Genomic DNA, 18069 nt, shown 5'->3' with positions numbered 1-18069 from the left:
TGAGCTTTAGACAACATAGACATATCTGTGGCTCAGCGAAAAAGATGCAGCGGCTTGGTTGGCTGGGTCATGTTATCCGAGAGGCAAACGGCCCACCTCTGAAAGTATTCGATGCGATTACCAACTGGTGGTAGCAGAGGAAAAAGAAGACCCCCTCTGCGTTGGAAAGATCAGATGAAGAAGGACTTAGCTTCACTTGAAGTGTCCAGCTGGCACCGGTTAGCACGAGAAAGAAACGACTGGCGCGCTTTATTAAAATCAACCAAAAGCGCGAAAGCGGTTATCGCGCCAATCAAGAAGAAAAAGGTAATAGTTTTAACAAAAAAAATTTCCATTCTTGAAATGATACTTGTATGAGAGCAAGCTCAGAACGATTAAATCATTTTGACTTTTTTCGTGATACAATCTTTGGCTCAGTGCCACTCCATTAAATTCTTATATTTAAAATATGTACCTACATAAGTCTTAACGAAGAAAACGTTTGTTTCTATTTTTATATGAATTTTAGTTGCAAATAAATCGAAAGCGAAACCGAATATAATCACGAAATAAAAAATTATATTCATGGGAATGGGCGTTTCACTCCCGATATTGTTGGACTTGTCAAAGCACTCAGAATCTAACAAATTATTTGTGAAAAATACCTTTTCGTGAAACAAGTTGGAGGTTTCTCTATTTTTACTCACTGACAATGCACTTACTGTTATAGCGATGTCATCCATGGTGTCGCAAGTGTCCAACTTTCGACGAAACCTTAATACGGTGTGCGTTGCATTCTCGTATCCCAACATAAGTATATAGTCCTGTGATGGGTCCACTACAGGTTCAACATTTCCACTTTTGTGGATATGACGGTCCTAAAAAGATAAATTTATAAATATAAAATTTAAAAGGATTTGGAAACAAGCATTACATTTAAAATGAAAAAAAAAAAAATATTAAATCGCATTATTAACTGGAGGAATCTGGAGTCGATGAATATTTTATTACTTATGCCTTGTAAGGAATATCTTAATATTAGCTTGTGGGAAAATAAATCCATTATTTTCTCGGTAGCTGGCAGCAGGTAGATGTCGATATCAATTTAAAGTTTATGCTCGTTACCGAAGTGACATTTTACACTAAAAAATTCTTTTGCTGTTTTTTGTTTGTTCCATTCAATTGTGAAGTCAATAAGGAGAAAATTAAGAACATTTTTTTATTGTAGTTTTTCTTTGATAAAAGTGAAAATGCAAGCCAGCCTGTTGAAATTGTGAAAGGTGTTTATACTGTAACATCTAATTACGTGCAATTTTGGTTTCGTAGATTCCGTTCAGTCATTTACATATGATCTTAAAGAAAATGTCGATAAAATCGCAAAAATAATCGAATTTGACCGGCATGTTAGTAGTTCTACTAGATAGTTCTAAAATCTGTGGAACACTTGCGAGACATATCGAAAACAGACTATCTGGTTCCCAATATATGTAGATCTGAACAAAGACTATAAAATACGAATACCCTACAGAAAGTATTGGCAGACCAGAGTCATATCAGACGATAGTGTCAATAATTACAAAAACAGGCATATCGATTAAAATTTATCAAAATGCGTACTTAAAGTCGATAAGTGTTGGATTAATATCATTTGCAAACACGGGCCAGGTTTTCCGTGCAAAACAGGGAACCCCTCAGTACTTCTTACTCCTCCTCTTTTTTTCCTCTTCATAATAGCAATTTCTGTAGAACCGATGCAATTTTATCAGCCAGTTGCAGAAGGTATGTTTATAGAAGGAATGTACATAGATGCGTTTGATTTTCCTGCAAAAACTTGTTAAGATTATTTATCAATTTCAAATGCATTTGTAGTAGCTGCGATGAACAGCAAGCATCTTTGATCTCTAAACTTACACAAACTTCGTGCGGCGGTATGCGCGTGTTGTCTCGCAACGCCATCAGGATATTTGGGGAATATCTCTCAATAGGGTCGTCAGTACAGAAACTAGGAACTCTACGCCATTCTGCTTATTTCAACGTTCAAATCAAAACAATATATTTTCTGTTATTGTTATACGAACAGCATAAAAACTAAAAATTATTGGGAGTATAATTGAAACACCGGATCGTGCAGGTAACGTGGAACCGACTGTTATAGTTGCATTTGCCTTTCCAGGTTGGCACGAGATGAGGAAAGATGTTATAAAGTATGGCCTTATGTGATAATTTTTCATTTTAGTACTCCTAAAAAATGATTTTTCGAAAAATTTGAGCATTATACATTGTTTTTATCTTTTTGTGGAAAAAGGTGCTAAAAAGAAAATGAATATATGCAAATCACTAAGAAGAAATTTCATGTGTTTTTGTAATACAATACGTTACGTATGTATATATGCATATGTACGTAAGAGTATTTGCACACATACACACACCCTTAAGGTTTTACGTAAGCTATAATACATAAATATGGGTGTTCATCGTTCACTTTGTACTTAGCGTCAACGATTGTATGTCAATTATAGAGAATAATACCCCAGAGGAAGTAAAAGTTCACCTAACATCCAAAGGAGATGAGCACTAGACAACCAGTTTGAAAATATCGAATAACAACACCTATAAGGCCACAGCTGTCGATGACACTAACAGCTGAACCACAACCACATGTTTACACCCAATTTAAATGTGAACAGTTCAACCGTCGATATCTTCATTGGGAATATTAAATTTATTCTTTTTCACCTCAAGTAATTTAAAAAAATCTCTATGTTAAGCAAAAGTCAAATTGGCAGAGGAGAAAGAGGAACGAAGCAGAGGTCAAGAAGGTCAGTTAAGTTTTAGCTTGACATTTGTTGAGTTTTTCCATATCTTATTACAATATACTCCCACTTTTGGGGGTTTCACTTTTCTTTTGTTATCTGCTTTTTGCCGGCCGTATCAATTTTCCAACGGCTCGCCGTGCCACATTAAGCAGCGACTATCTGCACAAAAACATCACAGGAAACGGAAATTAAAAGTCGTTCGCAACATGTTTCCCTGTACGTTTCTCCTACAAAAGGGCAAGAGACATTTACGTGGTTATATTGTCAGGTAGACGATAATTATGCGAAGTACTCACAAGCGGAAAGACCTGGCAAGTAGAAAAAAAGGTGTACGCACTAACGTATATATAAAAGCAGAAAGTTTACCCTAGACGCTCGCTCCACTTTATATGCTGTCATAAATTTAAAATTTCTTTACTGCTTTTGCATCCTTTCGCCCATCCAGCAACTTACGTACTTATGTGTTTATACAACGGCATTTTCCACAGTCATTTTATAAATTTTAATGTGTGTATGTTGTGCAAATTATACACAAATTTATATATGCACATATATACATACATTGAACTTGGCTCAGAGCTAGGCTCTTCCTACAGCGACTGCGAACTGTCAAAATTTCTGTAAGGCATATATGTATGTGTTTCTTTCAGTATTTTTTTCTTTTTATTTTTTACTACGAGCGCAGTGTTGTTGTTATCTCTCCTTATTAGAGTGGATGTTGCTGCTGCAGCCATTATCATTGTTGTTAAGTTTTTAATTGCTGGGCCAAAGTCTTATCGTCCCTGCATACCCGACTCTGTTAGGATATTCTCACAAATCGAGTATTGCCTTCGTATCAGTCAAATACTCCACCCACATCTCAGTTCAAGTATCCTTCATTCTGACACCATTGCCGTCGAACGCTCGCAAACGTGTCAAGGTTTAAGGATTTAATTTGTTGTGAGACATTGAGCTCGAATGTCGTAGAGGCTGCCGCCACCGCCGTGTGCAAAGCTATTTAATGTGGGCGGAGTTCATTTTCTTCATTGTTCTTTCTTGAATCAATAGAAGTAACAGAAATGAATTTCGCTTCAATAAAATTTTACTTGACGATGTTAAAAAAATGATGTCGGATTGCAATGACGGCAGTGACACTCAATCAGATTAAAAAAAAATTATTTAATAGGATTATGAGCTTGCAACTTTTGCGACTAAAATCAAAATGACGTGGCCCGTGGGACGCAAGGGAGGATACGTGAATTTTTTGAAGTAAAAATGATAATTACGTTACCGAACTAGCACTACATACATGAATTAAACCTACAAACCCAAGTAAATTTTAAAATTAATAAGAATGTCAAAATTTATGACTGTATTTTAATTTTATTTGCATTTGTATTTAATTTTAAATATATGCATGTACTACATATTAGGGCGGGTAAATTTTTTCCGACATTGTTTTTAGCAGATTCAGATTTTATATAATATTATAAGAAAAAAAGACAATTTCGAACAACCAAATTTTAGAAGAAGCTAATTTTATGTAATACGAAGTTAATATGGAGATTGATATTTACTAAATCATTATGAATACTATTTTTTGCAACAACATTGAATTTAGGAATTTTTTTGTTACGAAGAATTTATGTTTGATGTCTTTTTTTATCATGATAAGCATTGGTGAACGCGCTGGCTTCTACGATTTTCTTCTGCGCCCTCGTACCGTCCATTCTTGTAATGTGACCCAGCCATCTTAACCGCTGCGCTTTGATGAAACGTATAACATTTTCGCCATTTATCAGTTGATCGACGAGCTAGTTCCATCTTATCCGCCACTCGCCGTGATCTTTGATTGTTCCGAAAATTCTTCTGAGTACTTTTCGTTTGAAGGCTTACAGTTTTGTTTAATTTCAATATGGTCTAATGATGGTTTTATACAGATGATGTTTATTAGTTTTGATTTGAAGAGTTCCGTTCACAACGCATACGATCTGTTCGCTGCTAGAATTCTTTCATCGATGGTGAGGCTCATTGAATTGTCTCTACTCGCTTGAAGTCTAAATAGGTAAAGGATTCAACGATTTCAAAAGAAAAATCGCCAATTTTCAGTTTGCCTGATGTTGGTTCATTTTGTCTGGACATTATCATATATTCGTCTTATCTTCGTTGATTTTAAGACCAATTTTACTAGCAGCAATTTCAATATCAGCGAAGGTTTTGGTTAGGGCGTGGATATTTTTTCTGACAATTGCTATATCATCTGCGTATCCGAATAATTGGGTAGTTCTGTCTAAAATATGTCCAGTCCTTTTTGCGTCACTTACTTCATCGATGGCACAGCATAGCATAAGAATGAAGATTGTTGATGAGAGCGTATCCCTTTGTCTTACTCCAGTTTTAATTCTGAAGGGGTCGGATTTTTTATCTTGTATCATTACTTTGGATACAGTTTCTTTCAGAGTCATCATCACTATTCTGGTTAGTTTGTCTGGGATTTTGCATTTATGAAATATTGTGGGGATCGCCCTCCTGTTGATGCTATCGAAAGCTTGCTTGAAATCAACAAACAGCATGTGCAGCCCAATGTTATGCTCAAAACATTTCTCCATGGACTGTTTGAGAGAAAAAAGTTGGTCTATTGTTGACCTTCCAGGTCGAAATCCGCATTGATACCCTGGAAGTACTCTTTCCGAGTGGCCTATAAGTCTTTATATGTTGTGTTGAGTAGGGAAATCCCGCGATAGTTTTTGCAGTTTAATTTATCGCCTTTCTTGTGAATGGGGAGTATTATTGCTGTGTTCCAGTCGCCTGGCAGTGTTTCATTGTTCCATTCCATTCCATTTATTGTTCCATTGCATTCTTTCAATGAAACTAGTACTTGCGTTTTTTAGGAGCTCAGCTGTTATATTGTCTTCTCCAGGCGCTTTGAAGTTTTTCATATAGTTGACTGCATCTAGTAATGTAGGTGGTTGTTCGTCAGGGTGGTCTAGAACTGTGTTGTTGTTCACATGAAGTATGCTAATATCTGTAAAAGCAACAATTTCACCAGCATTCAGCAGCTCCCTAAAGTACTCGACCCACCTTCTACTATCTCCTGCTCTTATATAAGTATATCACCATTTTTGTTCTTGCATATATTTGCCCTTGGTTGAAATCCGCGCTTTTCTGCCTTAACTTTGCTATAAAATTTGCGGGTTTGCTTCTCGTTGAAATTTATGCACAAGTTCTCTATTTCCTTTTTCATGGAATCTCTTTTCCTTCTTTGGCACATTTTCGTTGCTGCGCGCCTTTTTTCAATGTATGTTTCTTCAGCGACACGAGTTTTCTTCAGCAACCATTTCTTCTTCACTTCATTTTTTAGGTCAATCATCCTCTTGCATTCTTTATCGAACCATTCTGAGTTTTTAATTTTAACTACGCGTCCAAGTATAGAATCCGCTACGCTTGTGATTGAGTTCTGTATGTATTTCCATTCGTCTTCTATACTGTCAGATGTTTTTTGTCCCCTTAGTTCTTTGTCAATTTCTGTCTGGAATGAAGTTTTGACCTTGAGATTCGCTAGTTTATTAGTGTTCCATTTTATTCTTTTTGCTCCTTTAACTTTCATGACGTTCGAGAGCTTATGTCTCACAATTATCCATACTAAGTAATGGTCGCTGTCGCAATTTGGACCTCTAAGACTGCGGACATCAGATATGTTGCTTTTTCTTCATAGGTTGATAAGAGCATGATCAATTTGAATTGCTTTGCTGCTTCCGGGTATCCTCCAGGTACCTTTGTGTATTTTTTTTATGTGGAAATGCGGTGCGCGCGATATGTGTTGTCGTGGAGCTTGCGAAGTTGCAGAGGCGTCTGCCATTATCGGACGTTCTCTCGTGAAGCGAATACAGCTACTTTCCTGTTGCAACTTATTTTTGCATTAAAATCTCCTAAGATCAGCGTTGTGTCATGTTTACTTATTTTGTTGTATAATTCTTCAAGTTTCGTGTAAAATCGGTCTTTCTCATTTTCGCTTGCGTCTTCGGTTGGCGCATATGCTGATATTAACGTTAGGTTGTTGAAAGGTCCTTTCATGCGTAATTTGCAAAGTCTGTCGTTCACTGGTTCGAAGCAAAGTATCTTACGTCTTATGTTTGCGTTGATCCAGAATCCTGTGCCGCTTCTACGCGTTTTGTTTTCTGTGCCACTATACCACAAGTCGTATTCTTTTTTACTGATTTTTCCAGAGTCCTTCCACCTTATTTTCTGCAGGGCCACGATATGCATTCTACACTTTGCAAGTTCCGTAGCTATTTCGTTCATTTTGTCAGCTTGCATCATGGTCCTTATATTCCAAGAGCCGAGTTTCAATTCATTTTTCCTTTTTCTATTTAACCGGTCGTCTACGTTGTTTCGGGCTGTTATCCGAGGCGTTTGTGTAGCTTTCATGACAATAAGTTTTCGCTGCGTGGGTTGTCAGCCCTACGTCAGTGGGGCTGGAGTTCAGCCAAGTGGTTATAGGGTTATACCGCCCATATTCGGTCGTCAGCGCCTCGTTTGTTATCGACAGGATGTACCAGCGCGTAGGAGAGGTTGACTGTTGAATAGGACAGGCTTTATAATCGCGTCACTACTCCATTACTCATCGCTCACGATGATGATTACAAAAATCGGACATTGTTCATTTTTTTGGCTCATGCCTTTTTCATGAAACTTTTTAACAATTTCATTTTTATTTACGTACATACATATGTATAATACATAAATTACGTTTTATATAATTAGACTTTTGAAATAGAAACAACTTTATTTTTTTATGTTTGCAAGAAAAAGTGAGAGAAAAACTTCAGCACAGTGTCACAAAAACCTTAGTTCAACTATTGCTTATTAGTAGAGAAGTGCGGTATGTATGTATAATTAGAATGCAAGAACTCGATTTTGAAAATTATAAATAATTATAAACTTGAATATTCGCACATGTCGTGAAAATTGCCCTGCACCTGCTAACTTAGGCAGGTGGAATATATTTAAAATTTATCTACCGAATCAAGTAAGGATATTTCTAGAAATTTTTTCCATCTTCTCTAATCTTGCTAAATCTAATGATTATTTGACTACCATTCGAAAGTGCGTAGGTTCGAATCTCCGCAAATTTTTCTAATAACACCTTTCGGCAGGCAATGGCAAACCTCTGAGTGTATTTCTGCCATGCAAAAGCACCTCATAAAAAATCATTTGCCGTTCAGAGTGGGCTTAAAACTGTAGGTCGTAGAACAACATTAAGAAGCACCCCACAAATATGAGGAGGAGCGAATTATATTACATATAAATATGCAGACATAACTGAGTGGATTTAACTTATTATGTATAAGCAAAAAGCATATAAAGATGAGAGGTGCAGTTCTCTATAGTTACGTTAACAAAACTGAACTAGGAAATTAAAAAAAAAGCAATTAATTCTCAAATGATTGCAATTAGTCCCAACGAGTATTTCCATCAGCTTTTTGTCTTCGTGCATATAAATACAGACCAATGCATTATAAGCAAAAATATTGATATACCTTTGTATATTATAAATTATAACAACACGAAAGATTCATATGAAGAGAAAACCTTAAAAATCTTGAGACTACGATGGGAACGGCTCGGAGAAATTGAATGACCACAGAACATGCCACACAGAGGCCTTCTGAGCCGATTCCAGCCGATTAATAAATACGCGATGATAAGTTCTCCAAATAAAAGCGGCTTATTCTAGTTCAGACCGAATAAAAGCTATGCGCAAAGTTTCAAGAGTATATGGACTGGAGCAACTCTTGCTATTGCGACGAATAAAAGCAATCATTATAATCACAAGTGCACACATTTACTGACCAAATATCAGTTATTCCATTTAGTGATGATAATTGGATGTTGTCCTGCATTATCTATAGCTCTTACATAAAGCGTCATAGATTCGAAGGCGTCAACATTCAAAACTGTGTATAAATGAACGGTTTTATTTTATATTGAACTATTCTACCATTTATTATAGAAACACCAAAGCTACGTCTTTCACCACTTGGCCTTTCCAAGCACATCAGACCTTTCTTATTTTCTCTTTATCAGATGCCAGCAGAACCATTGATCCTTAATTCGCTGCACCTGTCTGTCTATGCCGTCCTAAAACCCATCATTCTCTTACCTGCGGTTACAACTGGGTACTTGAGTACTTGTTTTTGGATAGCCATTTGCGGTAGTGCGGCTAGATTAAGTCCCGCCACTTACGTCAGCGTTCGGGCAACCTAGGCAATAAGAGCAACCATAACCAACTTTGCTCCTCTACGCATTCTTAAAAACAAAATTTCAAGAAACTCGCGCTTAGAACCCGCTACATAGAAAACAATCCCAGTGCTTTCGGGCAATAGATTTATAAATTTAGCATCTATCAATTACATCGTATTGGCGTTCAAAGACCAAATTTGGCTTTAAATCATCATTTTGCCATACCCATTGCATGTCTATCATTGCAAAAATGCTATATATTGTATTTATATACATAGCTTCTGCTCAAATATGAACGAGACGTTATCAATAAAAAGGTCCGCGGATGACATATGGCAAAAATAATTTTTTTGTTTTTTGGTAGGACTGTTATAAGCTTACATGGCAAATTTCAGTGTGATATGTCACATAGTTTGTTTTCTGTGCTACTGTAAACAAGTCAAGCTCGAGTGTGTTCTTCGAATTTAACGATGGAAATTCAAGTTGAACAAAGAATTTGTTTGAAATTTTGTTATTCCAACAAAATTTCGGCTTCAGACGCCTTAAAAATGTTGCAGACAACCTATGGGGACTCTGATCTATCGCGTGCACGTGTTTTCCAGTGGTACAAATCGTTCAAAGAGGGCCGTACATCAACCCAAAAAACCACGCCAAAGTGGTTCAAAAATTAAGGTTATGCTGACTGTTTTTTTCGATTACGAAGGTGTGGTGCACTCGGAATTCCTTCCGCAAGGCCGATCGGTTAACGCTGAATATTATTTAGACTTTTTCAAGCGTTTGTGCGAGAACATTCGTCTTAAAAGGAAGGAATTGTGGGACAACAAGTCATGGTTCTTGCATCACGATAGTGCACCAGCTCACACATCACGTCTTGTTCGCGATTATTTGAACAAAAATAATGTTAATATCGTTCCGCAAGCACCGTATTCGCCTGATATGGCTCCATGTGACTTTTTCCTGTTTCCCAGGCTCAAGTTGCCGCTCCGTGGAAAACATTTTGAGACAATTGAAGTCATAAAAGAGAATTCGAAGAACACACTCGAACTTGACTTGTTTACAGAAGCATAGAAAACAAACTATGTGACATACCACGCTGAAATTTGCCATGTAAGCCTATAACAGTCCTACCAAAAAACAAAAAAATTATTTTTGCCACATATCATCCGCGGACCGTTTTATTGATAACGTGTCGTTCATATTTGAGCAGAAGTATATATTTTCCGAAGCTATACCACTGTACAACTCCTTTATATACTATAGAGAAGATTTACTCGAGCGAAACGCATTAAATGGAACGGAAACTCAAGCACATCTATGATTTTAAGTGGGGAGTTCAGCTGTTTTGTTAATATATTTCCTTGACGTAAATTGTCGCCGGTTAAGTAGGTAAGTATGTATTACTTATTTATCGTATGTATACCCCCATATGTACTTCCATATGTCTCCAAGGAGGAGTAAGCTGTGGAGGCCGTGTTTGGTTTCAGATGCTGTTTGAGTTGCTCTTGCATTAATTCGTATAGTGTTCGGTGAAATTTAAAGTTGCAGGGAGCAGAGAAAGCCATTTGGAAAATATGCTGCAGATATATTTTGCTCATTACAAAGAAGGGTTGCTCAGTTTAATTTATACATACAATTTGAAAGATATATAGATTGGGCGAATGCTCGCATGTAGCGGTATGGGGCACTGTTACGCCATATTTGTGCTTGTTATCTGTGGGCACTGAAGGCACTCTACAGAGTAATTTTGAACACATCTCGTGACTTGTAAATTGCTTTTTGTGTGCCAGATACACGAACCTCTCAAAGAGTGTTTGTCAGTTTTGCCATCATTGTCAGCTCTCGCAACGTGCTATTATTATATGTATTTTCGTTTTGTGGTTGAGTGATGTGGTTTCCTCATTTTCTTACATATATGCAGGTATTATGGTATACATGCATACATACAGTAGATTCTGTTTTTATGCGGTATATACGTTCCGCAAGAAACAGCATAAAAAAAGCTACCAGTTCTATAGCAAAACTATAGATACGTTTCAAAAGTGCTAAGAACCGCATTAATCTGAAATAATGTAATAAAATCGCATAAAAAAAGGGTACTAGTCCCATATTATAACTATAGATACGTTCCATAGACCGCATGAATCTGAAATAATGTAATAAAATCGCATAAACAAATTGTATTTTTCAAAATTATATCTTTATTTAAGAAACGTCAGAATCGAAAAATAAATTTACATCGTCAGAAATAGAATCAGACAATACCCACATGTTGCGCATTCGTTAGGATTTGGCGTAAAATCACTTCCGTGACTTGAGGAAATGTACACGTCTGATCTGGATGGTGATGCAGGCGGTTCCATACTTGTAGGGTTCGTATTTTTGATGTAATCTGTGATGAGTTTTTGCTAAGCTGGTTTAGAATCCGCACTATTTCAAAACCGCATAAAACAGAATCTATTGTATAGTATATTTCGCATCACCAAGTGCCCAAGGGGCCACGTGTACGAGCAAGTATTTCAATAAGGGTTTTATATGAGTACTAACATATATGTACAAATATATACTGGGACAATTTGGTAAGTGGGAGGCCTTACAATGAAGTTTGATTTTGTTAGTTGGTTAGTTTTATTGGGTCATGGTGCACTGTGGTCTCTGATGTGATCTTGCTTGACCGCGAGCCGGAATTTGAGCATTTCTTCGGCATTTTTGTTATAGAGAGAGCTGCACATTCGTAGAGGATGTGTTCTTATGTCACTATGCACATAATTCAGATATTGGCAGTCGAAGTTACTTTATCATCCTTGCTCTGGTGTCTCATCTCCTAGCTCACAAAAACTGGGGAGCATAGGGCCTTGACAAGGCTCAGTCTTGCGTTGGTTTTGTTAATCTATTTTGATTTCTGACAGGATAGGTGATTAGCCTGCCGCTACTAGTCCTAATAGCCCACTCATATTAAGGGTTTCTACTCGGAATGAAAGATAATAAGCTGGAAAAGCTGGAAAAACTTTGTTTTGTCGCCCTAAATATTGTCTCAAAAGTCACAAATGCTATTGTGTCCGCGTCTTAAGATATTGAAGGTCAAAGGTCACAAAAAACGATTTTTCGCGAATATCTCGGTTCCTATTGCTTAAATGATATTTTCACCTATCATGAAAGTTGTAGAGTATAAAATTCTCTACAACGTTTGTCTAAACTTTTTTTTTATACGATCAACCGTTTTTGAGGTAGAGCGCGAAGAGTGCGCAGCGTACAGTCATATATGAGCTAATGTAGGGTCAAGCGTGAGTTACGGTTATCAGTACGTTGTATAAAGTCAATTATTGACAAAAAAATTATAATTAGTAAGCAATGTCCATTATTTCTGTACTTATTATTCATTATTTATATTTAATTATTCAACTATAGTATATTATTAACTCTGGTTTATCTATTTTAATTATATTTTAAAATAAAAAGACAGTAAGGAAATATATTTTAGATATACCTTTATTTATCATTAAATATGGCATGTTATACATTTATTAAAATGTGAGTTTAAATATTAAAATAATTGGTGAATCGAATGAAATTGCGAATGGAAGCTAGTTATCTTCTTCTTCGTCGTCTTCTTCTTGTTGTCGCTCTAAAATATTCAATTCATTGTCATCATCCTCATTATCGGTCATATTCATTTCCAAACCTTCTAGAATTTCAGGATCGTATGTGCTTTCTTCATCGGAATTACTTGGATGTAGTGGAGCGTTGAAGCAAGCTTGTCCATTGCACCGGCCACGAGCTGAAGAACATAGTAGCCCTGATTTTCTGCATCCACAGCGGGAACCACAACCATTTTTTCAATTGCAAAATATTGTGTTTAGTAATTCGGCTGGTGCTGGAGGTAATCTAAGGAATTTTTTTTTGTAGAAAAATTGGGAAAAATAGATACATTTGGACAAGTGCGAGGACCTTTCCGTGGGATTCGAATCCACAATCCTCTGGGATGGCTGGCTAGTGCACTTTCGCTAGACTACCGAGGCTGTAAATATAGCTCCCTGAAATGATAACGATGGCTTCAATGCCTAGTATAGTATCCAGTGAGAGTTCGTAAGGCCTTTCTATCCATATTTAAGAGCCTACAACAAACGATTTTTATGGCGACTTTATCTCTTTTAATCGGATTTTTTATTCGTTCCTACACATATGTTTCGGGAAATTCATATTGATAGGAGCTCACCAAATCTAAATGGCGGCAGAAAAAGGGGGCATACTCTGAAGCTCCTGAAAAAAGTACATTGATGAAGCACTGATATGTTCATGTATTTATTGTTGTGATCTACAATTTGGGGATCGTATTATTCCAATAGCCTCCGTAGTCGAATGGGTTGGTGCGTGACTACGATTCAGAATTCAGAGAGAACGTAGGTTCGAATCACCGTGAAACATAAAAATGAAGAAAACGTTTTTTTCTAATAGCGGTCACCTCTCGGCAGGCAATCGCAAACTTACGAGTGTATTTCTGCCATGAAAAAGCTCCTCATGAAAAACTATTTGCCGTTCGGAGTCGGTTTAAAACTATAGGTCCCTCTATTTGTGAAACGCTATCAAGACGCACACCACAAATAGGAGGAGGAGCTCGGCCAAACGCTCAAAAAGGGTGTAAGCGCAAATTATATATATATATATGTATATATATTATTCCAATAACGCAAACAGTTGGATACGTTTACAAAACAGCTTAATATCGCTGGAATGCAACACAGTGGGCTCCTTGAAAGCTATTAAACCACTCTTAGTAGACTATGATCAGATTGCAAAAGCTTTGCCGATTAAATGTAATATTAGCTTTTATTAAACTATTTCTGTTAAAATCTTACCAAAAAAAAAAGAAAATAAAAATAAAAAATGTACTGTGTCTTTGCTATATGTCTCGCGACCCTATAATTTGAATTGAAATTTTGATTTGAAACTAAAGTAATAACTGTTCAAATAAATAGTATTCCACATCAATACTTAATGCGGGCTAGTGTTTTGAGGAAATTTTAAATGACATAGTGACATTTGTCAATCCAATCCAATTTTACATTTGCTTGACTTACGTCATTATTCAAGTTGTAACTGCAGTAAAATCTGTAATCTTTTCTGATTTAGTGAACAATCATAAGCGATTTCATCAACCAATTGAAACTGAGTATTTTTCAACAATATAAATAAAGGATGTATAAGGAGTTACTCTCTAAACTGTATGTAGTTATAAGAGCTGTAATTCCAGAAACAGTGCATGCGTATGTGAAAATATGAATGTGAAATTTGAGAGATAAGATCTGTACAAAATATCATACTTTATTAAATTTTTGTTCTTTGCGCATTTCCATTTCTTTAAATAGAAAGTGACGTATGCCTCGAACATCATTTGCTTTATTTAATCTGTCATTGAGGTATTATGATGCGAATGATTGTTGATGTTCACCACCATTGAGGTTGGTGTATGAACTGCCACTGGCATTTGCAATAGCGATGTCATAAACGATGATGACTGTAACTGGAAAAACTTTTGACTAACGGCTTGCCAGAGGAGTTTTTTGTGGATTACATGCCAATGCCACTAAAAGCAAATTCAAATTATTATTTAAAAATCCCTTGTGCATTTTTAGAACTTTTCACGAACCACTCCTTCGGCGGTGTATTTCACAAGTTCTGTCTAAGTCTTCAACCACCCAACTTACTATTGCGGAATATGATAGTAAGTGTGCATGTTCACAATTGAATTCGACTTGCTACATTGGTGATGCTGCACTATTCATCCGTCGCCTAAAGCATTTGTTGATGTCACAAAACAAAGTTGACACTCCTCAGAGATTTTCGTGTTTGCTTTAGCGCATTTAAATGAATGATATGAAATGGACGAAGGAGCTGAAGCAACTCTTTATGCAAACATACATACATACATATAACGGGTGATCAATTAAGAGGAGTTTTTTTCATTTGCGTTTTTTTTACAGATCGCGCGCGAGTTGTGGCAAACTGTCATGGTGGATTTGTTGAACAGCGTTTGGCATTTCATCATGGAAAGACTCACGCAACAACGTCTACAAATTGTTCAACTGTATTATGAAAATCAGCGTTCTGTGACAAATGTTTTTCGTGCGCTTAGACCGCATTATGGTCAACATAATCGGCCTGCCTTAAACACTATTCGACATACCATCAACAAATTTGAATCCGAATATTCATTGGTGGATAATTCTCGACCGAATAGACCACGTCCAGCAAGAAGCATTGAGAATATAGCGGCAGTAGCAGAGAGTGTACGTGAAAACCGCGATGAATCGATTCGGCACCGTTCTCAGCAACTTGGACTGTCGTATGGAACAACTTGGTCAATTTTACGGAAGGATCTTCATTTAAAAGCATACAAAATACAGCTAGTACAAGAACTAAAGCCAAATGACCTTCCTGCACGTCACCGTTTTGCTGATTGGGCTCTTGAAAAGATTGAAGAAGATCCGCTGTTTTCGAGCAAAATTTTGTTCAGCGATGAGGCGCATTTCTGGCTCAATGGTTACGTCAATAAGCAAAATTGCCGTATTTGGGATGAAGAGCAACTAGAACAGGTTCAAGAGCTACCTTTACACCCAGAGAAAACAACGGTCTGGTGTGGTTTATGGGCTGGTGGAATCATCGGACCATATTTTTTCAAAAATGATGATGGCCGCAACGTAACTGTGAATGGTGCTCGCTACCGTACCATGATATCGGACTTTTTGCTACCTGAAATTGAATCTAATGATCTCTACGACATTTGGTTTAAACAAGACGGAGCCACTTGCCATACAGCTCGTGAAACAATGACTTTATTGAGAAGTCATTTCGGAGAGCAGCTGATTTCACGTTTAGGACCTGTGAGTTGGCCGCCAAGATCTTGTGATATCACACCTTTGGACTTTTTTCTTTGGGGATTCGTGAAGTCCAAGGTCTATGCTGATAAACCAGCTACGATTGAAGCTCTGGAAGCCAACATTACGCGTGTTATTCACGACATACCAGTCGAAATGCTCGAACGAGTGATTGAAAATTGGACCTTCAGAATGGACCACCTTAAGCGTAGTTGCGGCCAACATTTGAATGAAGTCATATTCAAAAAGTAAATGTCAAAGAATGTCCTTTCAAATGATAAATAAAGGTTTTGAACATAATTTACATTTTTGTTTTTTTTTTAACTATTGAAAAAAGCACCTCATGATTGATCACCCGTTATGTCTGCGCATATGAAAGCAAGTCAGTCCGAAAAAGTACTAAGAATTCCCTGACAAAAATCGAACTATGTAGTCCGAAAAATCCCAGATTTGCACCAATTATAAAACGATTCATTCATGCCTATTTCATTTGACTTCAACCTTTTAATTCACTCTTATTTGGTTATGTTGTAAGCCATAAAAATGAAAGTATATTGAATTATATAATAAGTATGCAATTGAGTATGGAATAAGAAGGTTGTTAATGTGTATTCATGATTTTTATTTTATTTTTTAATTGCCTTTTTAAATCTCAATTTAGTGATTTTGGTCCATAATTGTACTAATATTTTTTGGCTATTTTGAACCAGTAAAAGACTCGTAGGACTTCGCCATGTAAAAAATACCAGTTGCTTGCCTTACTAGTTGGGTATACAACTCATACTTATTAGTTATGAGGTATTTTACAACTAATATAATACATTTGGGTACAGGGTACATACAGACGTTGGAAAATACTTATGATGATACGATGCGCATCGGGTTATCGAGTACGTTGCCGTAAGGGCGCGCTTGAATATATTTGTTGTTATCACATTTATTGAGGGGCGTTCATTTATCTATTTTTCTCGAAGAGTTCGCGTGGATTTTTTACGCTTTGGGAAGAGCACTGATAATTTTGTAAGAAATATACTTCAGAACGATTCGGTTTTCGTAAAAATTTTGGTGAATTGTTTTCTATTGTAATTTATCTTGTAACTGGTAAGTAAGTAAAAAATAAAGTATCTGGAGTATTTCTACAGCAATTTATATTACTTTAGTTGAAACGATTCAAAAACCACACTCCAGCTCTTCGAAAAGCAGTCATAGAGTTGCACAAGACCGGATTTTACCACTGTGCTATTTCAATACAAGTAAACTTTTCAAACGATGGTTTTCGATGCCTTGAAATATTTTTCTGAGTAGGAAGATCCAATAACAAAAAGAACAATTACGCTTCGATTGGCAGTAGCAGGGCTCCACAGTTGATTAGCATGGAAAAAGCCATGAGTAACAGCACCGCAACGACAGCGCCGAATTCAATTTGTACGAGGGCATATATCCCGGACTCAAAATTAGTGGTATTATATTTTATTCAGTGTTAAAACGAAATAGAGCTGGTAGGAAGTACGTGAGGCGGCAAGCACGTGCAGCATTCGATACCAAGTTCGTCTCTCCAATCAAAAGCCACGGGGGAGCTGCTTTTCGTGGAACGGTGTCCATATTACCGATTCATCGTATTGAAGGTAATCTGGATGCGGTCAAATATGTTCAGATACTTCAAAATGTAATGCAGAAGAGAATTTACCAGTGATTTTGAAATTTCAACAAGACAATGATCCGTAGCACAATTCCAGTGTGGCAAAAAAGTTTTTCGCAGACAATTTGGTCACGGTTTTGGATTGGACATCACCGAGGGCCGACTTAAATCCCATAGAACATCTTTGGGACGATGTAAGAAATGCACTCAGTACGCAGAATATCACAAATCTGGATGAGTTATTTGAAAATGCCAAGACAGTACGGGAGTCTATTCCTGTTGAATGTTGTAGAAGTTTAATAATGCCAATGCAAAGGCGCTGTGTAGCAGTAATAAAGCAAAAAAGATAAAAATATTAATGTATGTATAATTTTCTCTTTCGCCTCCATTTTTTGTGACTTGACTATTATTTTCCTTCGTTCTTAAGTATTTTTTGAGCAAAGATATGAAAAATAAAAAGAATGGGCACAGAAATGTTTTATGGGAGGGCTGTGGCATTTGCTTGATTGGCATTCAACCTCAGATAGAAATACATCAAATA

The 18069-nt window shown here is 36.7% G+C and overlaps 1 protein-coding gene across 1 annotated transcript in view; it reads right to left on the bottom strand.

Moving 5' to 3' along the window:
- Positions 1-18069, bottom strand: part of LOC129240339 (MOXD1 homolog 2) — a 170572-nt gene that overhangs the window by 108631 nt on the left and 43872 nt on the right. The window contains exon 2 of the mRNA XM_054876085.1: positions 702-857. Within this exon, the coding sequence (XP_054732060.1) occupies positions 702-857 (156 nt within the window). The remainder of the gene's footprint in view (positions 1-701; positions 858-18069) is intronic.

The sequence above is a fragment of the Anastrepha obliqua genome, chromosome 3 (assembly GCF_027943255.1).
Source record: "Anastrepha obliqua isolate idAnaObli1 chromosome 3, idAnaObli1_1.0, whole genome shotgun sequence".
NCBI lineage: Eukaryota > Metazoa > Arthropoda > Insecta > Diptera > Tephritidae > Anastrepha > Anastrepha obliqua.
The sequence above is the reverse complement of the archived record's forward strand: the minus strand, read 5'-3'. Positions and strand labels throughout refer to the sequence as shown.